The following is a 27,501-nucleotide window of genomic DNA, read 5'->3' as shown; positions in this document are numbered from 1 at the left end:
CGCCCCCTTACGGCGGCGCGAGGTAGGGCCAGGCCCGGGGCGGGCGTTCCCGCCGCTACCGTCGCGGCTCTGCCGATCGATCCGGGCTCTGCGGCTGACGCCGCGGCAGCGGCCAATCCGGTGCGGCGCCGGGCCGGGCCTGGTACCGCCCCCCGGCGGCTCCCCACAGGGACGGGCCCGAGCGGCTGCCGCCGCCGCCGGTGCCCGCGCTGAGTCAGCGCCCTCTCCCCCGCCGAAGATGAACATCATGGACTTCAATGTGAAGAAGCTGGCGGCTGACGCGGGCACCTTCCTGAGCCGCGCCGTGCAGGTACCGTGCATTTCGCCGCCGCGGCCCCAGCTGAGGGAGGTGGGCGAGGCCGCGGGCTGGCTCCGCGGGGCCGCCGCCGGGCCCGGCGCGGGGCGTTGGCCGGGGAGCTCGGCTCCGCCCTGGGCCCGGCTGGCGGCTCGGCCCGCCGCGGGCTTCCAGCTCCGAGGCAGCGCCAGGCCCGGCCGCGCTGGCGAGGGGTGAGTCCGCAGCTCCGGCCTGGGCGGGCGGCGGAGTGCTGCTGGGAGGTGGCTCCTTCTCAAGCCGGCTCCTGCCCCCGCGGGTACCCGGCCGTCCCTGGGGTCGGCGGGGCCCGGGGATTTCGTCCAGGCTGTCCGCAAAACAGCTGGCCGCGGGGGGAGGCCGAGGCAGCCCAAGGTCAGGACAGGCAAAGAGGGGAGAGGGCGCCGGGGCTGGAGGGGGCGAGCTGAGCGCTCATCAGCTGCCAGGAGATACGGTCGCAGTTAGTGCCTGGAAGGCAAAGGTGTGTCTCGCCTGACACAAGCTGGTGGTTTAATGGCTGGCAAAAATGTATCCTGCTGTCTGGTCAGTGCAATTCGAGCTCTGATGTGACACGTGAAAGCATCTGTCTGTGTAGGCCTTCTAGTTTTCTTTGAGCTTTGGTATCGTTTGTAAGCTTTTTTGATAGCCCATTGTTTCTGAATCGGTCTTCCCCTTTCTTCACGCTAAGGGCACTAGAAATGGCTTTTGTTCCTTAGCTGTTGTCTTGAGCTGTAATCCCCTTTCTTTATATAATCAAACCTGAACAGATTTCCTGTCGGGAGGTGGACATCCGAGCAGTGCATAGTAATCCACTTCGGTTTCTCATGAGTTCTCGCTGGGTCACGGTCAGGTTTGGAAGGTGATTAAAGTTGTTTTCTGGTCCGATCGGTCTGATGTATTGCCCTAAATCTCAATATTCAAGCAGAACCAATGACCAGCAGCACAGCAGAGCTCTGAAAATGCAAACTCGTCAGAAAACATTGTTACTCGAATTTAAAGGAACTTAAAGCAGTCGTTGTGGCTTCTCTTTGTGATAGAGATCTTTCCATGCTTTTTCGACTCCCCTGCACACCCCCCCTCCCCTTCTTCCAGGTCTACGTGTTTCCCAGACCATCTCTTCCTTTTCAGCCTCCACCCCTTTCCCTTTTCTTGCTGGACAAGGGAAAAAAGGAGATGCAATTTACCCGTTATTATAAGATCCTGTGATGGGACCTTGTGATTTCATCTCTTTTATCTTGACTTTTTACATTTAAATCAGCTTAATACATTAAATCTAATATAAGTTTTTGCAGTCTCTCATGGTTTAAAGGGGATGTGTACTGTGGTTTACTCCACTATGCTCTGTCTGCATTTTGGTTTACATCTGAATAGCTACATTAGTTATTTGCTTAATCTAAACTAGATTTCAATGGGAATGTGGAAATAATAATTTTACTGTACCAGCTGCCACTTTCTCCTAAAACAGGAAGCTTAATGAAGCCATTGAGGGGGAGAAGGAAAGCCCTAACATGTTCTTATAATCTGAGTGACTCATGTTCTGTGTGCTACTGTTGCTTCCCCTGTTTTTTTTAAGTTGCTATGTAGGGCCTGCAAGTAGTATTAAGGGGTAATAATTTTGTGATTTTTTTAAATTTTTTTTTTAACATCATCTGGTTGTAGATTTTGTGTCCTACAGTAAAAATTACAGTCCTGTCTATTGAATTAAACCCTTATGTTCAGGCGTCGCTGGATTACATGGTATGATCTGACACTAGTTGCTTTGGGATATTGGAAACAAGCATACAAAAAAAAAAAAAATCCCCAAACCTATGAAGCAGTTCAGCAGCATAAAATGATGTGTAGGAAAACAGAATTTCTATTTCAGCTTACAGGATGGTGAATGTCTTGTTAGTGTTTCACAGGCTTATCATACTTTCTGTTGCAAGGGGCTTGGAGCTGTTCTACCCGCAACTGCCTGATATGCATATTCAAGAAATCCTGTTCCTTCTGTGGACAAGATTAGACTGTGTTCACACTGCCATATTCTAGTTGGTGATCTACAGAAAAATCAAATATACTGGCCATCTTCATCCAAAGCCTACCCTTCCTTCTAGCAGGCAGAAAATGCTTTGAAGGAGTTGTTCTCAGTCAGGCTTGCAGTAGTTGCAATTTGTGGAACAAAGTAGCAAGTTAGTGGTATTTGAGGTGAAATAAGTAATGCCGTAGAGTGTAGTAATAGGAATGTGAGTCCTCTCTCTTGCCAGGCTCTGTAATTGAAAGGCTGCTTGTGTAGGGATTGGGAATGAGCTAGGTTCTTACTCTCTGGTAGCAGAAACACTTGTTCATGATTTTTACCTGAAGTTAGAGGCTTATTTTAATGTAATCTGTCCTTCTAGTAATTTTGCAATGTAGACTTAAAATGTCAATTGGGCTGTGATAACTCAGTTGTATACAAAACAGTACCACTTCCTTCTGCATGAGCTGGTCACATTCAGACAACTTGTGTATGTATTTTGAGTTTAATAAAGATGGATGGATGGATTAGATGGCTTACTGATATGATTTGTTCAAGCAAGTGCTTACATTAAGTATCTCTGTATGACATGTTTTTGTTTTCCTTTTCATTAAAGCTTAAACTTTGAGCTCTGATCAAAGTAGAAAATCATTAGTATTAGCCTATCTTGGAACAGTTTTTCTAAGCAGAAGAAAAACTCTTGATTCACAGCATCACTTTTCTTTTTTTTTACCCTTATCCTTAAGGGATGGAATAATGTCTGAAAAAGGACATGAAACAGAAAGACCAATTCAAATTCGGATTTCAGGGTAACAGAGATGGGAAATCAAAGTGGCAGCATCGTTGCATTATATTGATGCTGGAAACCATACTTCTATCAAACTACTGTTTACCACGCTGCTCAGTATTGCTAAAATTAAGTTTTTTCTTTCAGTGTTCATGTGAAATCTAACATTGCAATCTTCACTGAGCAATCTTCGCGCTGCTGAGATGATTTATGGTAGTATTAGTAGGAAAGCCCATTTTATATACAAATGTTCTTCTCTGTAATTGGTAAAAATAGTTTCAGACCCATTTATATTGTAGTACAATGAATCTGCACAAAATTTTTGAGAACAACTTACAGTACCCAAGATCTTATTAAAGAGCCTTTTAAACAGTGCTAATACATCCATAAATAAATTCCATTCTTCCCTGTACTGCAACTGAAGTTTCTCACAAGGGCAGTTTGCTTTCACGTAGAACTGCAAATGCTGCAGCATTTATCTAGACCTTAGATGTGCATGGTATCAAAGTTGGTTTTATTCTAAATGTGATGGAAATCAAAACAAACTTGAAAAATGCAATTTACTTGTATTGTCCTCTTGTTTCATATAGCCATTGTTTAAATATCTCACCAAATAACTTGTTAAGAATGAAGTTTGACAGTCAAAATGCTTCCAGTCCTGTTAGGTTCTTAATTGGTGAGCTTGTTAGGGATTTAATCATAAGCCAGGTTCTTCTGAAAATGCCTGACTGAACAGGCTGTCAAGTGATGAGATCATCATCGTCATGAGGAACTACTGCTCTGAAGAGAGGCAGGCAAAACCCTCGGTTCCGGTTTTGCTTGCTTGCTTGTTTCCCTGATGTGAAACACGTGGCTTCCCCCTCTCCCAGAGAATGGGGATTGAAGTGTAAACTGCTTGTGGATTAATAAGTGTTGGCATGAATTTAATATCAAGTGAAATGAATTGTCTGATTGATTTATTTACTTAAATGGAGTTACATTGTATTTCATTGTCACTGAAAACACATCTTGGAACAGAACAGCAGAGGTCATCTTACTGTTTCTGTAAGGCATAATAGGATATATCTAAACAGTTATATCAAGTATTGTTTGTCCTATTCTAAAAAACAAAGCACCCCCCACCTCCAAAGGTATATATTCCACAACTTCCCAGGGAAGTGTATTTTTTTTTTTTTTTTTTAATCCTTGTCATTAAAAGCTTTCTCTAATGTCTAATTCTAATTTAAATCTTCATGCTGAAGTTTAAACTCACTACTTTTTGTCATGTTTGCTGTGGACAGGACAACATTTTTTTTAACCCATTAAAGGTAGCTACAATGAGAATCTGTTGTGTCTTCAGGTTTTACTGTGGGAGAAGGAACAAACTTAATTACAAAAATATACAAGATTGAAGTAATCTTTTAATTGTCTTTGTTACCTCTGAACTCCCTTTCCTTTTAGCTCATGTTTCAAAGCACACTTTGCAAAATTGGCCAAAGTGCTTCTAGTGAGAACTCTCAGTACCAAGTAGAGCAGAGGATTTCTTCATAATGTTGTAAATTACCTACCTCAGATTGGTCTGATTAACACCCTCCTGTCCCTTTTTTTCCTGATTGTAAGGGTGTGTTGTTGAACTTCACAACTTTCAAATTTACCTTTAGATTTTTATTGATGACTAGTTAGTGATTATATCTTTAAAAACATGATCTGCAATTAATATGAGTGAATAGTTACTATCTTAAATTTGTCCTAGGAAATGATTTCTGTTAACTAACTGAGTATTTTCAACTTGTCTGACTAACTCATAGTTCACGGAAGAGAAGCTTGGTCAAGCAGAGAAGACAGAACTGGATGCTCACCTGGAGAACCTTCTTAGCAAAGCAGAATGCACTAAATTGTGGACAGAAAAAATAATGAAACAAACAGAAGTATTATTGCAGCCAAATCCAAGTAAGTAGCCCTTCAGGATTTGTTTGTAAATTTTGAATTAGTAGATTAGCCAAGGTAAATGTTTACTGCAATAGGTGTTCCATAAGCTATGACTAAATATAGCCGTTTTAAAATGTGAAAGCTGGAGTTGGGAGAAAACACATTTTGAAGAGCTACTCAGAATCAGAGACACTGTACCAGTTGCTGGTACTTCCTTAACCCTTCAAATGGCAGAAACTTTAAACAGACCTCTTTAAACTATGGCATTGGTTCCATATTCTGGTCAGTCTCGGGTAGACTGTTTTTTGAGTTGTTTCCTGTTTAATTGAATTTCCCACTCTAATTCCAGAAGTCTTAGGTAGCTGGAGGAACTCTGGAGCGGCTCAAGAAATTTCATCACTATTTCATTACTTTAAACTGTCTACATGATACAGTTCAACTTGAAGCAGGCAAGGTGAACTGAAATGTCTATCTTTAACAATTTGTTTACCAAAGATTGATTTTTCTCCAGATGCTGAGTCTTTATCATTTGCCAGCATTTTATACACCATACTTAGACAATACAATAAAGTTTCAAATATGCTTTCATTACTGGTGGGTCTCTTAATGTAACAATAACAGGAAAAAAAAAAACTTAGGTAGAAGAAATATAGTGTCTTGCTGTGTTAATTTTGTTTCTGAAATTGGTGATGTGAGTAATAATGTTGAGGATATTGGGTTCAGACTCAAATCCTACAGTTATCTGTGCTGTTTGTGGCAGTTGTACTAGAGTTGGCAGCTTCTGGAATTTGCTTAGTGTATAAATAGATTTCAAGACTTGGTCTCTAGTCACTGGACAAACTATTATTACCAGAAAAAAAAGTAAACCTCCTTTAGGTTCTCTCAGATGATAAAATTATAATATTGCTCATATCTCTACACTGAAAACATAAATGTTATTCCTGTAGTGACATACTGAGTTAGGATTTATTAGTACAGGTAGATCATACACTGACAGTGCTTCTCTAATGCCAAACAGAAAAATTCTTTATCATGCTGATCTTTGAAGTATTATTTTGGAATTCTGTTGCATCCTTTAGTTGCATAAAAGCACTATTTAAAGAAACAGACATAAAACCCAAAACAACTAATCCTGTGGGAAGGATGCAACAGAATTTACAGAATATTCCAGCTTAAATTAGTACTTTTATCTAGGACAGAGGAAATAGTTGTTTTGTTCATTTAATTCAGTATTAGCAATCTGTATTGACTTTTTCAGAAGCTTGTAATTGTAGAGTATTGAATCACTAGCTGTAGGTTGGTAGAACTGCGTGAGGAAGTTTCAGTAGGACAGTGTATGGTAGTAGCTCAGTTATGCTGACCAATCCGTTTTCTGATGGCTAAAAATACTCAGCGCTAAGCAGTGGTCTTCGTCTGTGAATGTAACTTCAGCTGGTTGGCAGCCTGCTTGGGAGGACTGTCACATCCTGTAGAGCTTCTTTTGGTTGTTGTTAATGAAGCAACCCTGACTGAGGGAGAAAAAACAACTTTCAATCACATTTTTAGTTGTACCTTTAGGTATTTTTAAGTTGTTGAACTTAATTCCTACACTGCTAATTCTAGTGAACAATTTTCACAATTTTTTTTCCTGGATGGGGAAAAAAAAAGACTGGTTTTGTTAAGCAGAAGTGTTCTATTGTTCTATTACAGTGAAGACTTCTGGACAAAATTTTGAAAATATGTATAAATATGCTCATAGAAGGGGAGGGTAGGCCATTTCACTTTCACAAACGGCTCTAGGAAACACTTGAACGTAGCATGACGAACATGGGATACAGTCAGTTTCCAAGAACAGTATCTTAGCTTAACATTGTTCACTTAATATTGAGTTTAATGTCTGGATTTGGAAATTCTTTTGTTTTTTTGTTGTTGTTTCTATTTCTAACTTCTGTTTTGAATGGCAGTAATTATTTCAAATAAATGGTTTTGTTTTTTTTTTTTTTTTTTTTTAGATGCAAGAATAGAAGAATTTGTCTATGAGAAGCTGGACCGCAAAGCACCAAGTCGCATGAATAATCCGGAGTTATTAGGCCAATATATGATTGATGCTGGGAATGAATTTGGCCCAGGAACAGCCTATGGTAAGCAGAAGCATAAGATATGTCTTGTGTTGCAGAAACGAAGGGGGGGAAATGCACAGATCTAGTTTTTCTTAACAGTGTAAAATGATATTTCTGCTCTTCCTCTAGATGAAACAATTCAATGATTTTTGTATCAGTCTGAGATGACTGGCTGTATAATGTTGAGCATTAGGAGATCGATGATGGGATTTCTAGCCAAATCTAGAAATAGTACCTGCTTTTGGAATGATAACTGTCTTTCTGGATGGATAATTTTCTTAGCACAACGAATAATTCCAGTATTTAGTTTTCTCATTAAAGGAACACATTTGCACACCTGACAACATTTTTGCATTTTGTTTGTGGTGTGGAGTGGAAATGTTATTTGAAATTAACATCTTTAGAAAGCTGCCTCTAACTTTACAGTATTCTTGCTTTTCTTAATATATATTATTTTACTAAGAAGGAGCGTGTAGAACATAATCTGAATTTTCTTCCTTCTCCAGCAAATTTATATACCTGTGATAGGAGAGTTGGAGGTGTTATATCTAATGTTTTTACACTGGCATTAATCATGAAGTCTAATTCTAATGTGTTCTACAACTCTTAAAGTTGCTGATAACAGATTTAGCAGATTAACAGATTAAGCACCTGAAATGCATAAGTGTCTGTATAATACAGTCTACAATCAGAGTCTTATAGTTAGCTCTCTTTAGTTGCTTTCTTCAAAATTGCAGTGGGGGAAAACTTTTGTTCTGGGAAGAGTAAGTTCTTTATATGTGGAAATAGTGTGATTCCTTTTCAAAAGAAGGAAAGTGCACTTAAAAAAAAGTTTTATAGAAGACTTAGGGATACAAAATCAATAATGGCAGGCTTTGTTCCTCTTACTTCCACATGGCTTTATGTTGTTTTCTGTGGCCTTCCTTCTGATCATCAGCCTCAAGTGTTGCTTTTTAACATCGTATAGAGTTGTTCTTACAGGCATACTGTCCCTTAACTTGCAGAATTTTTTAGAATGCAGGCAAGTAACAAACTATTAGCTTAAAGATAGATACACGGTTAGCTTTCATGTGGTATCACAAAATATTTTAGTTCTCTGAAAACTTAGTGTCTTTTCTAACTCAGCTGAAACATGACTGTATTTTTTGATACGCTAACTTCAGTTTCAATACCTAACTTGCAACCAAATTCAAAGTACTGCTCAGTTAACGTACAAATGCATATTTAGAAGTTGGAGTTGATGGGGAAAAGCGTATTATTTTCCAGTAGTAAAGTGAGCTTTTTTTCCTTACTACCAACTACTCCTGACTAAGCAAAAATGTGGTATGAGAGGAGAACTAAAATAAATAGATATGATATCCAGTTCTAGAATATGCGTTCATAATGGAGTTGCCATAGTTAGTGCTACTTCTACAATGCTGTGTATGTTCTCATTGAAATCTTACCTTGACTTGTGATTGTTATTAGTAAAGATGGTTGGTTTGGTGGCATGGTTTGTTTGGTTTGGGTGGCTGGGTTTTTTTTGTTGTGTGGGGTTTGTTTGGGGTTTTGGGGTGTGTTTTGGTTTTTTTTTGTTTGTTTGTTTTGGGTTTTTTTTGGTTTTTTTTTTTGGTGGCTGATTCCAGTTTCTTTTGGAAGCCCTTGTGATGGCATTGGATTATCTTGCAAACTGCTGCCCTAAAGTTTCCTGCGTGTAGAAACTTGTTTTGTTAACCACCTACGTGAATCACTATGAAACTAACTTTTTTTTTTTTTTTTTCCTTTGCAGGAAATGCACTCATTAAATGTGGAGAAACACAAAAGCGAATTGGAACAGCAGACAGAGAACTAATTCAGACTTCTGCTATTAACTTTCTCACTCCCCTAAGAAACTTTATTGAAGGAGATTACAAAACTATTACTGTAAGTTGAATTGTACATTCTTCAGCATTTTACAACAATTGTAACTGTAAATCTTCAAAATGAAGTAGTAGTTTGAGGAAACCAATAATGCACAATTATCTAACTTAGAAAAAATCAGGTAGAATTTGTGCCTTTGATGTGTTTTCCTGCTTTTTGACTAAGTAAAATCCAAATAATTCTGCAAACTTGCTTTTTGTAACTATTGTTCTAGTAAAAGTATGTATCTTGAGCACAAACTGCATGCTAATAATTAGAATATAATTCTGACTCTGTTCAACTCAAGAATCTTTTTGTAAGTGATACTTCATGAAAAAAAAAAATTCCAAGTAGACAGGCTTTTGCTTTTGAGTATGTGTACCTGTTCTCACAAACTAACCAAACTCATTTTCAGAAAGAACGTAAACTATTACAAAACAAAAGACTAGATTTGGATGCAGCAAAAACCAGACTAAAGAAGGCAAAAGTTGCAGAAGCTCGAGCTGCAGTAAGTAGATTTTTTTTTTTCTTTTAATTTATCCATAACTTTCAAATTTATAGAATCACAGAATGGTTAGGGTTGGAAGGGACTTTAAAGGTCATCTAGTCCAACCCCCCTGCAAGGATCAGGGACATCTCCAACCTGATTGGGTTGCTCAGAGCCTCATCCAGCCTGGCCTTGGATGTTTCCAGGGATGGGGCATCTGCCACCTCTCTGGGCAACTTGTTCCAGTGTATCAATTTATTGATACGTATTTATAAACTCAACTGCTTGATTATGTTTCCAGTCATAGCTTTTTACCCTCACTGTTCTTTTAGGTACTTTGTAAGAAATGTCCCAGCGGAGCACAAGAAAACAAAAGCTAATTGCTGATCAATTTTTAGATATTCCATCAAGTTGAACTTGCTTGGCCCAAGTAAATATTCTCCTCTTGTTCTAAACTAGATGAGCATATACTGACAAAAATGACTTGCTACAGTCTGCCAAGATGGCTGTAAATACAAATCATTCAGAGGTCAAGTTTTGGCATTTGCATCGCTGCAAGTGTTGAAGCATATATATAATTACTTCCAACTGATGAACCTATCTAGGCTTAACTTCTCTGTATCAAAAATGTTTGTAGTTTACTCCTTCTGTATCATTTGCTACTTACCATCACCAAACAGGATGAGACTCTTAAAGTCACGTTTCTTAACCATTCTTATTCCCTCAAGAAATGCTTATTCAAGGAGATTAAAATTACTATAAACTAAAAAGCTTTTGCTTTTCAAACTCTTAAAATACATCTAAATAAACGAACACATAACTGAATGTATGCAATTTCAACAGAGTATGCGTATAGTATTTTCATGGCTATTTCTTGACTGCATTCCTAAAAGTGCAGCCATTAACAATGGATAGCGAAGCAATTTTTCCCATGGGGGTTAACACTGTAGGGGTCATGCACACAGATGCAGAAGGAACAGACAATTTAAATATACTGGGACAGCGTACATGATGAAGAGGTAGAAGCAGGACTGCCAGATTTTGCTGGCTTTTCTGAAAGGATCACTGTCCTGAAAGATCTCAGAAGTGTCATCTCTGAGACTGAGCTGAGCACTTTGCATCTTTGGGATGGTGATCTTTCTGAAAAAAAAACATTTCTACCTGACAATTCTGCTTCTGTGTCTCAATCCTCCACGGCGTGCACGCTCTCCCAGTGTATTTAAATTGTCTTTATTTCTTGAGTCCATGCATGCATTTCCCCTTATATTATGTAAATTTTATGCAAAAAAGTTACTTCTCTACTTGTCCAGCTTTCTTAACATGTAAGACTAACAATGGAGTGCAGAGCAGAGTTTCAGTTAGTAGTGGAATTTGGACGCAATGGCTAGAGAAGCAATGGATAGTAAACTCTTCCTTTGCTTGGATTTGTTCAGAGTTAAGTTTCCAGAAAAAAATGTATACCTTTCTAAAGCAATAGAAAGACCATAAGGACATTTTTTCCCTTGAGCTCAGTATTAAAAGAAAGGCTCTATACTTGGGTTTTAATTCCATCATCGTTATAATCAACCAGAGGTTGGTGTCTGGACAAAATTATTGCCAGTTGCTGCTCCTACTACTTCACCAGTCTTAAATGTTAATGTAGCAAGTAATGCAGTTTTATTCGCAAATAATTTAGTGCTGGTAGAGCATGAAACTCTATGCTTGTTATTTCACTACCTTGCCAATATTTCAATTTTAATTATATTTTAACAGCAGTGTACATATTTAAGTAGTATTGGATTATAGAATACCCAGAGAAATGAAAAAACTACAGCTTTACTTTATCCTCTGCACTATAGAAATGAGAACTAACCTGGATATAGGTATGATGCAAACAATTCATCTTCTGGTGGCTCACTTATTTATGAAGGAAGGTATCTGAGAAACAGTGCTGAACTAATAGGTTAGCAAAGTGTATTGAGTTATTATGCAAAGTTCAATGTTTCACTACTTTATTTGACAGGCCAAAGTCATAAATTGCATCTATATTTTATTATTTGTTTCCCTTGTTAAAAAAAAATATGAAATTACATTCTTCCATGCTTACTGTACAACTGAAGTAGCTGAGATAAAACTGTTTAGATTTCTAGCTAAGATTTTCTATTATCTACATTCAGTTCATAGTCTTGCTTAGCTTAAACTTGCAGTGCTTTGTGCGAGTAATCTGTTCACCTGCTACATTCACAGTGTTGTAACTTGCTTTTGTCTTTATCTATACATTTAAGCAACTAAACACCTCTCAGCCTGAAGAGAATAACATTATGGTAAATGTCTCTTACGTGCTCAACTTGCTGCATGTAAAATGGCTAAAGGTTTGTTGGCCTCCTGTGTTCATTTGTTTTCCTATCAAATGTTTCCTCTTGCTATCCAGCTAATTTGGTCTTGTTTCAGATGTTTTCCATTCCAGACTGGATTGGTATAGTATACTAAATACACTTATGTTAATACAGCATTAGATGTTGTTTTTATCAGAAATATTCTGATATACAGTATTATATTCTAATTTCTGTGAGTTTATGAGTGTAAACTTAGGATGCAAAGGAGTTGATTTTTTTTAATCACTTCTGAAATTAATTTCACCCGTTGGAGGGAAAGGAATTATTTCATTTTCCTACTTTATTTAATATGAGTAGGGGTGAATTATGTGAAATAGCCAGGAATATGCAGAAATTACTTATTGCCTTAAAGCAGTGTTTTACAAATAACTGAAACTGCATAATGTCATGTAAATTAATGGCTTGACTTAAAGTGCAGTACATCCTACATTTGTTGCAAAGACTCATCAGAACAGCTGATTTTAGCACCATAATTCTAAAAAATTGAAAAGGAAGGAGTTCATTGATTATGTACAACATAAACTGTGCTGTTTTGGCATGTCCTGGTTTGGGTATTGAATCTGCACAGCATAGTGGGTATCCTCTCAATTAGTGTTCTAGTTTTCTCAGTTGTGATCAGATAAAAGAGTGGATAAACTTGTTTGTTACAGCTTGTTTCTGCAACCTTTATGCACATTTCTTCCTACCAAAGTCCTGATTGTGTCATCATCTTACAACTGCTGAAAATGAAGGTTAAAGAACTGCATTGCAAAAGGGAATTGGAACAGCAAGTGAAGTAATTAACTTCTAGAGTAAATTCCTTGCAGTTCTATGATGTTGCTGTACTACTTGCTGCTACTTTAATACTCAGCTTAAGATATCTCTCTACCATTTTAAATTAGATTTAATTTCAATAAAAATGCTTATGAAATAGGAAACCAGTAATGGAATTAGCAAGAGAAATCATTCATTTGTCTGTTTCAGTCTTTACTTAATGTAGTGTTAAAATGAGAATAGTTTTTCAATATTTTAACACATTAACAGAACTTAAATTCCTCCATAACGTAACTTAGTTTGTCTGATTCATGTCATTTTCTAAGTAGTTATGTCTTATGTTGTAAAGCCTGTTTTAAATAGATTCTTTTAACATGTGAGTTTTACAAGTCATATACTCTTCAGTATCTAACTTACTTCACAGATGTAGTGCTACCTGTACTGGTTGTAGTTTCATTGTATATGAAGGGCTTTGGGCAAGTGACTGACATTATATATAGTACTCCTCAAATCCCTGTGAAATTCTGAGGACAGGAAAGTGGTTAAAAGCCAAAGTATGGTTGCATCCTGTATGAAAGTACAACCAATCTCTAAGTTTGTATATTTTTATTTTCTTCCCTTCACTCTTAATGCTGACTAGATATGGGCTGAGGAAGTGACAAAAGTAAGTAAACAATTTAGAAATTGCAGAATTCTGAAACCATAACTTGTGCTGGTCTAATGTAATAAAGGATATTGCTTGTTGTTGATTTCAGTCTAATGCTGGCAGCCTGATGGATTGCATCAGAATACACTGGTTCCCTCTAGGGTCTTTCAAACTCCAGTGGCGAAACAATGCCTGAGGATTGTTTTGTAGTAAGCTGCTTCTGGCTAACTGTCACTTAGTACCATATGATTCTCATGTGACAAGATACAATAGAAAAAGAACTACAGGACTTCTCTCTCAAAATTTACTGGTATGGCATCCTGTTAAAAATGACGTCTTAAGAGTGAGCTTATTTGAAAATTTTCAGAAAGGTTGGGGTCTAGTAACCTAAACTGTCCTGAAAAGCACTGATCTTCAACTTTTACCCGGAATATGTAACAGTAACTGAAAAAGCAGAAGTGAATGCAAGAAACTCGGGCACATCTGCGCATGGCTGAAGGCTGGATCATAAATACAGCATTAGCCTTGGGATGGGGTCTGCTGCCTTCTCTTGTCGTGCCATCCTTTCACAGGGACAAACTCAGGGAAGCTAATGGAGTGCTATGCAATAGTTGCTCTAGTGGCACGAGCAGGGCTGTTCTCAGACTCAGACAAAGCAGTACTGGGAACAGGCTGTGAGAAGTTGTGCTACCAGTTAAGATTGAATTTCTTAGGGGATTCCTGTGAAGGAAGGGAAATAGAAATTAAGGACAGCAATACAAAGTAGGGGTAGCTGGAGGACAAGGGCTTTGAAGTACAGTTTTTAAAGGGGGACTAGATAGGCAGCTGTGGGAGGTATAGGGAGTTGCTGTCACAAGCTGGGATATAGAGCTTTGGGTGAAATCTTGGGGGTTTTGAGAGAAAACAAATGAAGGCTTTTTCTATTCCAAACTTCTGTGAGTTATGATGCAAACAGGAGTATATGTGTAGAATGTAAGGTGAGAGTTTGGAAGGAAGGAGGAGTTTAGAGACTGAGCTGTGAAAGGAGGGTTAGGTCAACTTCAATCCTGGTTTGAGAATTATTTTACTATTTTAAGTAAAATAACAATTTGGAAGCAGCAAACCTCTGTGCTGGAGTACTTAGTACAGTTTTGGGAAAAATATGGCAGGGGAGCAGTACCGCTGGAATAAAAACTAGTCTTGGAACTGTAAGACAATGATGCATAAAACTATTGGCTTTTCAGAGGTGATAACAAGCAACTTTAAGGTTAGTGAAAGCTAACAGATTGTGTCTTGGAAATAAAAAGGAATAACACAAAGTGCTTAATGATAGCATAAAGGAGACTGAATACTTTAAATCTTGCAATAAATTATGTAATTCAATGTTTCTTTATTAAGCATATAAAAATCAGATATTATTAAGAAAAAACTGCAACACACATTCTGCTGAAGGAACAGAAATTTAGATTTCTAAAGGCAATCTGTCCTTCCATGTTTGAAAGTTGAGGAAGAGATTCATAGATGTCTTCAATTTAAATCTGAGAAGCTTCCCAACAGGAATTTTGGACTGTCCAGTAATCTGTAGATCAATCACAGGGTGGGTTTTTTTTTTTTATTTGGAACAAAAGATCTGCATGGTGTCAATAACAAACTTTCTTTCAGTTTAACTTCCCTTCCGAAGTGTGGAATTAGAGGATATTAAATACTGTACTGTAAAACACATGGGGTAGGTACCCCTGTTATGCACTTCATAAACATAGGAATTTTGTTAGAAGTCTTCTGAGGTGTCTGGTGTAGTCACATGGAAAGACCAGAGGCTTTAGCATGTGTTCAGCACATTGAAGTTAGACTTGTTTTGAGAATCAAGAGGAGATCTTATCTTTCTTTTACTACAAAGGAGACAAGGAGGCCTAGATATATTGAGTAGCATGAGTTCGTGTCCATTATCGACTGTTTTACTAATAGCATCTCTAATAAAACAACATTAGGAAGGTGATTTTATTTCCTATGTTCTTATGACTGTGTGTTATCTCTTAGCTCCAGGATTGCATAGTTTTTCTGAGAGGTCATATATTGTGAAATTTGGGAAGAGTCTGAGCTAAGTTTTCATATTCAGAAACTCAAGTTCAGAATATGAAGCCGGGAACAGGTACCATTTTGAGGGATCTTCATCACCAATACCCAGTGAGGCCTTCTAATTGTTCTAAAAATATGACTGCAGGTGGGGGTCACTGGAAAATTTAGGCTTATATTTTGAGCTCTTCATTCTGTTCAGAAACAAAGATGATCAGGTTACTTTTACCACGAGGTGTAGAATACATACACTGTTCTGGTAGTGTTCACCTAGTAGTACTGAAAATAGGGATGGGCAAACAGATTAAACAGTTCATGTAAATCTCTACAAAATCAGTACGTTAGGCGTTTGTGAAGCTGTGTATTTGAAGTCACTCTGCACTGGCTAGTTTAATACATATTATCACATTACTTGCTTTGGCTTTTCTTACAGAAAGTAGTTGATTTGCTAAAAGATTGTTGAAACAAATGCTGATAGATATTTCTGCTTCTTGTAAGTTCCTGTTTTCATGTATTTACTTACCTGTCAGGAAGAAGGAAACACATTAGCAAGTCCTGACTTCAGAGAAGCAAGAGACTAGACCACTTATCTCCAGATAAATGGTTTACCTGTGGTTCTGTTGGATTTTTTTAAAGGAAATGAAGATGTTGCTGACACAGAATTGAATGCTTTTCTTCCCCTCTTGTCTATCAGATTTGGGTTTTTTCCCCTGTTTGTTCTTATGTTTCTCTCAGGGACTGCCAGATGGATTTCACTGATATTAATACAAAGATTAACAGGAAAATTCCAAGCAAAGATTCTTGCCTCAACAAACTTTGAATACCTAATTAGTTTGTAACTTGATACATACACTGCTATCTCAGTTTCAAGTAAGAAACACACAGTACTCTATAGCTGCTTCCTCACTGTGTTTAATTAATGTGTAAGCCTTCCTAGCTGCAGTGACTTCAGATGAAAAACATTTCTTGGGTAACTGCATCTTTCTTCTGTGCTCGCTTCTGAGACTAAGATCCTTCCATGCCACTTTGCATATTGAATAATGTTAGTGGAATGCAAGAGTAGAATATTTGCAAACACACCAAATCCTTTTGAAACCAGTGTTTTGTCAGTACCTCCTCATTAAGTTTCCTGAAAATGTATTTCCCTACTCTGTTTTCTTGAGAAGAGCAACTGCTGCATCTTTGACTTAATGTAGATTTTTGCCTCTGGGTTTGTTTTTAGAAGCAAGCTACTAAATGCGTATAAGCATCAAGGCAAGGTAATCCAGATTCCAGGCTGAGAACAGTCTGTCTTGGAACTCTAAATCTTAGATCTTGGATATCCCAGTAAATCTTAGATATTACAACACATATTTGTATGTCTTTGTGTGTTTTTGATCACCAAAGTACTCTAAAGTAGTTTTGGCTTGTGTGAGATGAAATCCTTTAAAACTGCTGTAACATTGTTAACTTATTTAAAAGTTGTTAATAACAATATGTAACAAGGGATAAATTTAATTGGAATTAATTTAAGTATGAAACTCACACTCAATAATTTTAATACAAATTTGCTCAAATCTAAGTTAAAACACTTGCTATAGTTTGGATTTATTTATTTTTAAAGACACATCAATTCCAAGCTCCAGGAATAGTTTTACTAGCTTGGTGGCCATTATAAACATTAATTTATGAAATAGCCTGTTAAAACTTACTGTCAAAGACTTATTTATGGATGATTGCTATGCAGTTACCTGACAAAAATAATGTGAGGTTTACCCTAAATTGGCAAGAGCCCTGTTAACTTGAAGCATGGAAAAAAATTACATTGTCCTTGGCTACCACTGCTGTGCTGGCAGAACCCCTGGTGCAGACGCTGTTATGCCAATGAATGCTTAGTTTGTTATGGGAAAAGGTGGAGTAATACTGCTGGCAGAAAAATGCCTTCATTTTGCTTGCATTGTCTCTGTGTGGTAGGTGTCTGATAATAAAGCTGCATGTTGAATATACAGGGCCTCAACATCGCTGAACTCAAAATGCAATTATTCTTTTGGCCTAGTGAAGATCTGCAAAGAAAAAGCATGTTTCAAATGTGATTAATGCATTTTCATGAAAAATCTCTGGGTAAAATAGAACTGTTGCAGTCAGAAGGTGTAACAGAGTGCATTGTACAAATACTTAATGTGCATCCTTACTTTTAGTCTGAACAGGAAGTACGAATCACTCAGAGTGAATTTGACCGTCAAGCAGAGATTACCAGACTTCTGCTGGAAGGAATCAGCAGCACACATGTGAGTACCGAAGGGGTGGAGGGGGAAAGTAAAAATCCGGGGCACTTTCTAAAATTAGCTATAGTAAGCTACTTGGGAACTTAGGGCTATGAGGTTTCACTCTAGTGCATTGAAATATCAAACTGTGGGTTTTTTTTAACTTCTTAGTACCTGCTAAATTAGCTGTATCCACTGAATTTAACTTTAGTTTCCCGTTAACCTTGAGGATGCAGGAGCTTTCATTTTTATTCTTTAAACTCAGCTTCACATTCATCAGATGAACTGAATATTGAAACCACAAAGAAGTGCTAAAATGGCATGATGCTTGTACAGCACCTATTGTTTTGTTCTCAAGTGTTCATTTTTGCGACGTTTTTATCCCAGGTACCTTGTAAATCCAGGTACTGTGCTTATGTGGCATAAATCCGTATGTGGCCATATCAGTGTTAGCACCCTGTGAGGAGACCAGTCTTTCTAATGCAGTGTAGTACTTCTACAGACTAAAAGCTCCAGTTCTTTCCTGTGTTATAGGCACATCATCTTCGCTGTCTGAATGATTTTGTTGAAGCTCAGATGACCTATTATGCACAATGTTACCAGTATATGTTGGATCTCCAGAAACAACTTGGAAGGTAGGAACACTGTAAAAGCTTCAGAAAAAAAACCCAATTTTTTCCTACATGCTTATGAATAGTAGGAAAACTTACAGCAATATAACAGTGATGAATACACAGGCATGCTGGACTGAAAGGAAATATGTCTGTTCTCAGGTAATTAATATGTAATTACCCCAGTCCCTAAGCCTACACATGGCACTAATGCCTTGTGAGGGCTGATTTACTGAGATTTGGTGTATTTTGTAACTGAGGAAGGTGAGCCTGTGGTAACCTCATTTAATGGCATAAAACAGAATTTCTGGACATTTACTTGTAATCATTCAGTTGTCTTGTGCTTCATGCTGCAAAACTGCTATGCAATGTGGGAAAAGTTTTTGTACTGCTCGTAAATTCCTGTTACCTCTTAATTTGCCTACAGGATGCTACCTGATTTTCAATGAAACTGCGTTCTCCCACATTAAAGGGATTGCCAGCATAGATATTACATCTAGGGAGAAATGTTCTTCATAATATCTATAATCATTAATCCAAAGTACTCGCAGTGGAATGAGGAAGATTCTCTAGTTTTACTGTTTTGTGGGTTTAACATTTTTAAAGTAAGAGAAGAAACTGTCTGATGTTAGTTTGTGCTCATCATCCTTTTTGTGATTGGTTGTGATGTAGAAATCTACATGCTTATTTTTCATAAAGTTTCACTATTCTAATTCTTCACATATCAGCCTTTCTTAGGGTTATACCAGACCATGTTATTTAAATGAGCATATGCATTGAAAGATTATCTGTACTTAGAAGCTTACTGTAATGTCAGTTCTAAATAACAGTCTCTCTAAAGTATCTCTGTTTATGTTTTTCATTACAAGGAAGTAAAAACAAAAGTCTAAATAAACACTGGATTAAAGACAAGCGCCTCTTAGATTAGAAATTAAGTGAAGTATATTTACATGACTACTTTGAGAGGTTGTTTTTAGAATCTCTTATCCTAGTATATTTACTAAATAGAAAGCTTTAAGCATAATACCCTTAATCTAAGGAAGAACATTTTTCTCTTTAAAATATGTTCTTGCTTTAGGATATGTAGCATGTCCAGAACAGCTGTCTTTGTTTAAACTCTATGCAAATGCTACCAAGTATACAAAAAGTATATTTGAGGAAAATACTGCTTTTAGGAAAACAGAAGGATTTATCTTTATGTGGCTATGATCTGATTAGTATTTTTGATAAAATTATTATGACTGCTAGAAGACTAAAAGCATCGAAGCTTTGCAGAATCCTAAATGCCTCAAACAGCCTGTTGTGGTTTAGCCCCACTCAGCAGCTAAAATACTGTGCAGCCACTTGTTCACTCCCCCTGTCCCACTCCCAATTGGATGAGGAGGAGAATCTGGAGAAAAAGGCAAAACTCGAGGGTTGGGATAAAAACAGTTTAACAGAGCAGCAAGGGAAGAGGAGGGGGAGCGAGCGGGCGGGGCGGGAACCAATAACAGGATATACTAAGCATGTGATTCACACTATAATAGCTCACAGTGGATCAAAAAACACTAAAATGCGCTCGGTGCTATCCCCACTTTATATAATAAGCATGACACCACATGGTGTGGAATAGTTTTATAATAGGCTAATTTGGGTAAGCTATCCTAACTGTTGGCTAATTGGTGAGCTATCCAAGCTGTGTCCCCTCCCAGCTTCCTGTGAAAATTAACTCTATCCTAGCCAGAACTAGCTAGATTAAATAGTGATAGTATTAAATATTGAGTGTGTCTTTCCTTCCTTGTGCAAGGAAGTCCCACTGAACTGTAACAGGGTCTCAAGTTGTGCTCCTTGCTTTGGAAGAGTTCCTCCATTTACAGGCATATGGTGCATAGCACTTGCATTAAATAGACGGGCACAATATGTGTAGTGCTCTTCCTATGTTATGCATAGGCAGATACAGTACTGAGAGAATAGCTTAGGCAGCTCAGCTAGATTTTGGTTGTTTGCCAGTGCTCTGTTGGCTAACAAGGGTTATACAGTGCTGAGTTACACATGCTCTAGTCACACATCTAAGAATGACGTTGTGCCGAGTTCTCATATGAAAACCAAGAGCTGCGAGGGGCTTATTTTTGTTTTGAGATTGTTGGTGAACTAAAGGTGCTCAGTCTCTTAAGTGGCGTAGTTTGTTGCTTGAAACAGAAACCTGGTTCTTAGAGTAGAAGCGTATTATGTTTTACCTGGGTCAGACTCTAGGGCATAAACCCTAATCCATTGCACATTGAGACTCTTCAAGTTCCAAAGCTGGTTACTGATTTTCCTGATGTATTCTCCAGAGTCAGCTGTAGGGAAGGTGGGGGAAAAACTTGTGCTCAGTTCTCTCTACATAAATATACATGTTTTTATGGATGTCTCTCTTCTAGGCAGCATCAGCTGCCTATTCCTCTACTGCCTGCCCCTCCTGTGGGGCTGCTTAAAGAATCAAATTTCCCAAGTTAAAAGCAATCTCTTCTTTTTTTTTTTTTTTTTTTTTTTTTTTTCCTAAGAATGAACTAAACAAATCTATTTCAAATATCCTAGTACTCTGGCTGCTTTTATTTCTTGCTGATAAATGCTTTTGCTCTGAATTTTCTTAGCTTCCCTGACAGCCAAGCCTAAGCTGTGAAACTCCTGCTACACAAGTATTAAAAGAAAATAAAAAATCCCAGACAACCTTTGTATAGCTGAAGCTTTCCAGTAACGTGGCTACAGATGGCTTTGCAAAAAGAGTGAGACTTAATGCTTTACTGATTGACAGAGTGGTTATAAAGGTTTGGCTTTCTTTTCCACTGGCAGCACAAACCAGTGGCCCTTTGAACTGAGCAGAATGATTTACAAGTAATTACTCTGTTAACAGAGAACAGGTTTAGCAGTATACTAAACAGTAATTTAGCCATATTGAAAAACAGCTGTTTGTCATTTAAAATTAAATCCCTCTGTTTGAATGCCAACTAATCAAGTAATAAACACATCATGAGGCACAGCTGAGTTATGCCTACAAAAATGTGGGGTCTAGCTTTTCCTCCTTTTGTTCTGCTCATTTGATTTGCTCAGGGAACATGGTGAACTGGTTTGAAAAACTACTCTGACAAATGAAATTTTTTTTTTTTTTGTGGAATTTGTTGTAATTTAACCCCAGCCAGCAGCTAAGCACCACACAGCTGCTCACTCACTCCTCCTGGTGGGATGGAGTAGAGAATCAGAAGAGTAAAACAGAGAACTCGTGGGTTGCGATAAAGACATTTTAATAGGTAAAGCTACAGCCTCACGCACAAGCAAAGCGAAACAAGGAATTCATTCACTACGTCCCATCGGCAGGCAGGTGCTCAGCCATCTCCAGGAAAGCAGGGCTCCATCATGCGTAATGGTTACTTGGGAAGACAAAAGGCCATAATTCCGAAAGTCCCACCCCTTCTTCTTCCCCCAACTTTTACTGCTGAGCATGATGCCATATGGTATGGAATATCCCTTTGGTCAGTTGAGGTCAGTTGTCCCCGACTCCAAACTTGTTGTGCACCCCCAGCCTACTTGCTGATAGGGTGAGGTGAGAAGCAGAAAAGGCCTTGATTCCATGTAAGCACTGCTCAGCAATGACAAAGACATCCTTGTATTATCAACCCTGTTTTCAGCACAGATCCCAAACATAGCCCCATACGAGCTACTCTCTTATAAACTAAATTAACTCTATCCCAGCCATGGCTAGCACATTCTTCACCCCTTATTCCATGCCATTTACGTCATGCTCAGGTCCCACGCTATCCAATACATTCTCATTAACCCCACCACTCCCCTTCCCATCCTTTTATATAATACACAGATGTCATTCCCCTAGTCTATGGACCACCCCTGTAAAATGTCCACAAAACATTCATGGAGTTAATTTAGTCCATGACTTTGGGCTCCATTTGTTGTGCTGGTTACTCAGGACAGGAGCAGTGGTGTGTTGCATGGAGTTACTGGGCACCAAAGCCAGCTCAGGTTAGGTCACTGCTGTACTTGCACTGCTCCTTGTAAGGCTTGTCCTCCATTGTTTCAGGTGGTTCTTGCTATAGTAATTCCTATAACAAATCATGGCTTACAAAAATTTAAAGGTATTTCCATTGTAATCTTCAGCTCTGGCCCCTTCGGACCAGATAATAGGGCTTAACGTTGCAATCAACTCCTCCCCTTGCACCTGCTCTGACTTGGACTTATCCACTGACTGCAGCCCTTCAGAGCTGTACCTGCTCCGAGTGGAGCCTTATCTGTGGCCGTGTGCTTTGAGATGCTCCAGTGTGACCTCATGCACAGCCACAGATGCTTCAAGGTGTACCTTCTCCAATGTGGGCATATCCTTGGGCCACAGTCCCTTCAGAGGTATACCTGCTGTGGCACAGACATAACCATGACCACAGATGCTTCAAGGTGTACCTGGTCTGGTGTGGACTCATCCATGGCCACGGATGCTTCAGAGGTGTCCTGCTCCCACATGTCCTTATCCACAGGTCACAGTCCCTTTGAATCGAGTTCACACTGGCATTCCAGCCTGTCCAGTACGGCAGCACAGAAACAGCAGCGACGCTCTGACCATCTGCCAGCCCAGGCGCATCTCCGTTGTTATCAGAAACATCGAGGCACAGCAGAGTAAGATGATAAGCAATATGGCAAGCAGCAAAAGCAGAAAGCAGCCACTGATGAGCACTAGACTCTACTGTACAGTAAGGCAAGCAGCCCCAGGGCAAGCTCAGGAGCTTGCTGATTAATAGCTAAATAGCAGTAACAGCTATAAATTTGATCTAGCACATTCCAATCAAACCTGCTGGGATCTTGAACCCTTTGAGCCCCACATTGGGCACCAAAAAGGACTGTTGTGGTTTAACCCCAGCTGGCAACTAAGCACCCCACAGCTGTTTGCTCATTCCTCTCCTGTGGGATGGTGGGAAGAATCTGAAGGGTGAGAGTGAGAAAACCTGTGGGTTGAGATAAAGACATTTTAATAGGTAAAGCAAAAGCCACACGCACAAGCAAAGCAAAATAAGGAATTCATTCACTACTTCCCATTGGCAGGCGGGTGTTCAGCCTTCTCCAGGAAAGCAGGGCTCCATCACACCTAATGGTTACCTTAGGAAGATAAAATGCCATAATTCCAAAAGTCCCACCCCTTCTTCTTCCCCCAGCTTTTATTGCTGAGCATGATGCCATATGGTATGGAATATCCCTTTGGTCAGTGGGGGTCAGCTGTCTCCCCTCCAAACTTCTTGTGCACCCCCAACCTACTCACTGTTGGGGTGAGGTGAGAAGCAGAAAAAGCCTTGATTCTATGTAAGCACTGCTCAGCAATGACAAAGACATCCTTGTATTATCAACCCTGTTTTCAGCACAGATCCCAAACATAGCCCCGTCCTAGCTACCTTGAAGAAAATTAACTCTATCCCAGCCATGACTGGCACAAGTTGCTGTCTCTTCTTGGCGAATTGAGCAAGCTCTTTATGATCAAATGAGGTCAAGATAAGCCAGAGGACGGGGGGAGTGGGACTTCCTCCTTTTGATGGTAGTTAACTGCTAATGAAACTCACAACAGCCTCCTGAAAGTCTATCCCATTTTTTTTATTTGCAATTCTGTCTAACTGTAAAGGGGCTAGTTCTATTCTTCACAATATACTCTTGCTGTTTTCCTTCAGGCAGTACTAACAGTTGCATGACTGCAGGGTGAAGATGTTTAACAAGCTGTTCTAATGGGAAATTGGCAATCTTCTTGATGATTTTTGTTAGGTCAGATTGTTGAATCAACTCAAAAGCAACAGATTACTAGATCTGACTCAAATGACAGAGAATGAACATTTGTGCAATAAAGGGGCAGAGGAGTGGGTTCACCCTGTTTGGTGGCAGTGTAAATTTACCAGATTAAGTGTAGTGTGAGACTGTAAACTTGTATGCAGTACTGCTGCAGCTGATAAAGATTTGAGCTGCCTTAATTCCACCTATATTCATGGCCATACAATCAAAAAATTAGTCACTATATTGATAGATATAGTTTTCACCTGCATCAGCTCCCTAAACCAGCTCCACTTATGATTATAAGAGCACCAGTAATGCTGCAGACATGGATGTGCGAGTACACTGATCCTGATCTGTATGGTTAAAGTAGCGACTGAACTGCATCTTCAAGAACTTAACTGGGGACTTCACAAGTGGGAAGGGATGAGATGACACTGTTTTCTGATAGGTTCAAACACACAGTAGGAATAGATTTTCATTATATCAAAAGAGTAAGCAAAAAGAAAAGGGGCAGGAAGGTAATATGTCCACATCCCAGATGTTAATGGAAAAGCAACTATGTAGAAGGACTGGTGATGAAAGTTATGTGTGGGAATTGATTGACTAGTTGATGTGTAGACTGGGCAAAAGAATGGAAGGAAATGCGGCTGCAGTTCCACGTCATCCGGACTCAGTCTGACTCCTGCTTGCTGACTCTTTTTCACTGCATCAGCTCTGCCACTTTCCAAAACCTTCATGGACCTGCTTTTAAAGTAGAATCAGATGAGTGTTGGAACAAAGCAAGGCAGCAAAGGGATAAGGAATGACTACATCAGCTGCTGAATAAATAAGTTTAGTCTGCCATGGAATTGCATTCCAGGATGGAAGGCAGAGTGACGTGAAACAATCTCACAGCTCATCATTGCCCCCCGTGCTGTCCCATTCCCCCTGTCCTGCTGCCCTGACATCTCTTGCTGCTTTGCTGTCCTCCCTGCTCCTTCCACTTTCCAGCCACGTTGTTGTGTCCTTTCTGTTGTGTCTGCTCTGGCTCTCATCACTGTTTTTTGTGATTGAGCTCATTAGTTTAGTAGAAGATTATACACTTTTTTTTTTTACCTTTTTTTTTTTCCAGGCAGGGTAATTAGTTGAATTGGCTTCATGGAAGGGTCTGGCAAGCACTACAGCTGGCACAGAACGAGCAGCAGCCTGACCTAGAAAGGAGGGGCTTAAGTCGATATAAGTTCATCTTTAGTGTAACAAATATTTTTGTTTTACAGCATGCAGTTAGCTGAATCAATGAACTGATTTAGATTTCAGATTACAAAAATAGTTGTGAGTTTTTTTCTTCTTTCAGAAGGAGGCTGTGTTTTTAATCTGCATTATATCTCCCTGATCTGGTTCACCAGCACAATCTTTTGTGTAGCTATATACTTGAGAAATGAGCAGGAGGAGGTGAAGGCTACTTTTATTGGCAGACCTATCAAAAGAAATGTTTATTAAACTACAGTCTGAATTAAGTCTGACCAACAGTGCTTTCGTGGTTTTGCTTTTTTTTTATTTTAAGAGGCAGTTATCAATTTTGGTTTTTTTTAGGTAGCAGTATTTCTTTTAAAATCTGTGGGTTTGGTTTATACTACAGGTTAGGAAGAAATATATTTATTTAGGTTTATACAAATATCAGTGCTATTCTGTTACTGCTGTCTAATGGTGTTTATTCTGTAGCTGATAAAAGCAAGAATGCTAATTTAGGTATGGAGGCAGGTGTAACTCCCCACGTGGAACTGGTTCACTGAGAACTCTTTTCATTTTGTTTTCTCCCACAGCTTTCCGTCAACTTTCCTCTCTAACAATAATCAGTCTTCCTCAACTCCTGTGCAGAGTGTTTCTACTCCCTCAGTTTTGGCCTCCGCCTCTGCTTCGTTGCCTTCAGTAAGCAATTCAATAGTTACTTCAGGCATCAGTGAACTGAAGTCATCAAGTGGCAGCAGGAAAGCTAGAGTTCTCTATGATTATGATGCTGCAAACAGCAGTGAATTATCACTACTTGCAGATGAGGTAAGAGTTTTCTGTGTACCTTGATCATTTAAAAGTAAAATCAGTATGCCTGGGACTAGACAGTTAAGATGTGCTACATCAAGATATCTGTGTAGTTGAGTAAACTCTTGGAGCGTTGTCCTGTACCTGTATACCCTAATATTCTCTAATGAGAGTTAACATTCCACCAGCTAGGCTTGCAAGAACATTTGCTAGACAATCAAGACGCAAGTCTGCTCTCTTCTTTTTACCACACCTTTAGCATTGTTATCAATACAATTGGTCTTTCAAACATTAAATGTTGCAATTTGGGAAGAGTATGAAAATAAAATCACTTCTTGTTTTGATGGTGGTAGTTGTGCTGTGTTTATTCCTGTTCCAAGTCTATTGCACTCTTAAGTCAGAGAGTCTGGACAAAGCAGGAGGAGATACACAATGAGGCAGGATGCTGGAACAGAGTTCCACCTCGTAATGTGACTGTAGCTTAACCCTGAAGAAGAGCATCCACAAGAAAGTTTTCAGACTTTTTGTTTTTCTAAATATGTGTTGCTTAAATATTTCTATTTGACTTTTTTCTTATCTAGGCAGTGACTTAGAAGCTGTGGCCTAAGATTTTCTGTTAAGATGTAGCACATCAACACTATGTCTTTCAATCATGCATTTGAGCATCCAATGAACTTTCTTTTAGATTGCCTGTTAAAGCTGATGGCGATATACAAGATTTCTAGATTAAAAAAAAAATAGAAAAAAAACCAGTAATTAGTAGAATTTAATAATTAAAAAGAGACTTTAAAATATGCTACTATATGTACTTCTTTTCCATGGACCAGCGAAATAGTTTTTATGAGCACTAGGTTATGTTCCATGGATGCTCATATTAAATCCTCTATTTAACTTGCTTAATCTCAATTCTAAGACCTTGGAAATAACATGAAGGCAGACTGTAACTTTTTTCCAGGCAAGGGGAGATTATAATAATATGCTTTTGTTTTCTAGGTGGTAACAGTGTACAGTATCCCTGGCATGGATTCAGACTGGCTGATGGGTGAAAGGGGAAATCAGAAAGGCAAAGTGCCTATTACTTATTTAGAACTGCTAAACTAAATGATTGGCCTGAATAAAGACTGTCAATTATGACAACACCATATTTATATATAATTAACGTTATGTAAGCAGGTTTAAGTGTCTTCCATGTTACTGTCTTGAGGGACAAATACCAGCCATTACAAACTGGCTTTTCTGCCAGCATGGTTGCATGGTAAATACTCTATTCAAACTTAATGTGTTTAAAGCTTTTACTTCATGTGCCAAGAACATGTTTCCTACGGATTAGTTTCTACTGGAGTTTTCACTAATACAAGCTTCTACTTTTGAGTAATCTAGATTGAAAGCAGGAGGTACTGTTTTCTACTGAAATTTTTCATTAATGGCAAAGCTTTTCTTCACATAAAATAAACTTATTGTGAACTGATACAGGTGTAAGGCATGTTATTTGAATAACTAAAACCAAATGTGAAACATAAACCTTGAAGAAGTCTTTATGGTTCTGTTCCTGACACTTGTGGAGTTCCAGC

At 38.8% G+C, this 27,501-nt stretch overlaps 1 protein-coding gene across 1 annotated transcript; it reads left to right on the top strand.

Annotated features, from left to right (window-relative positions):
• Positions 1 to 149: 149 nt before the first annotated feature.
• On the top strand, positions 150 to 27,398 carry SH3GLB1 (SH3 domain containing GRB2 like, endophilin B1). Its single transcript, XM_086753544.1, has 9 exons — positions 150 to 310; positions 4,878 to 5,019; positions 6,990 to 7,118; positions 8,866 to 8,999; positions 9,391 to 9,483; positions 17,466 to 17,555; positions 18,066 to 18,166; positions 25,717 to 25,948; positions 26,924 to 27,398. Exons 1-9 carry the CDS (start codon positions 239 to 241, stop codon positions 27,029 to 27,031), a joined length of 1,101 nt encoding a protein of 366 aa, XP_086609670.1. The 5' UTR covers positions 150 to 238; the 3' UTR covers positions 27,032 to 27,398.
• Positions 27,399 to 27,501: the final 103 nt, after the last annotated feature.

The sequence above is a fragment of the Chlamydotis macqueenii genome, chromosome 8 (assembly GCF_036417535.1).
Source record: "Chlamydotis macqueenii isolate bChlMac1 chromosome 8, bChlMac1.mat, whole genome shotgun sequence".
In the NCBI taxonomy this organism is placed as follows: Eukaryota; Metazoa; Chordata; class Aves; order Otidiformes; family Otididae; genus Chlamydotis; species Chlamydotis macqueenii.
Note: the sequence above shows the minus strand (reverse complement) of the source record. Positions and strands in the feature narration are given on the sequence as shown.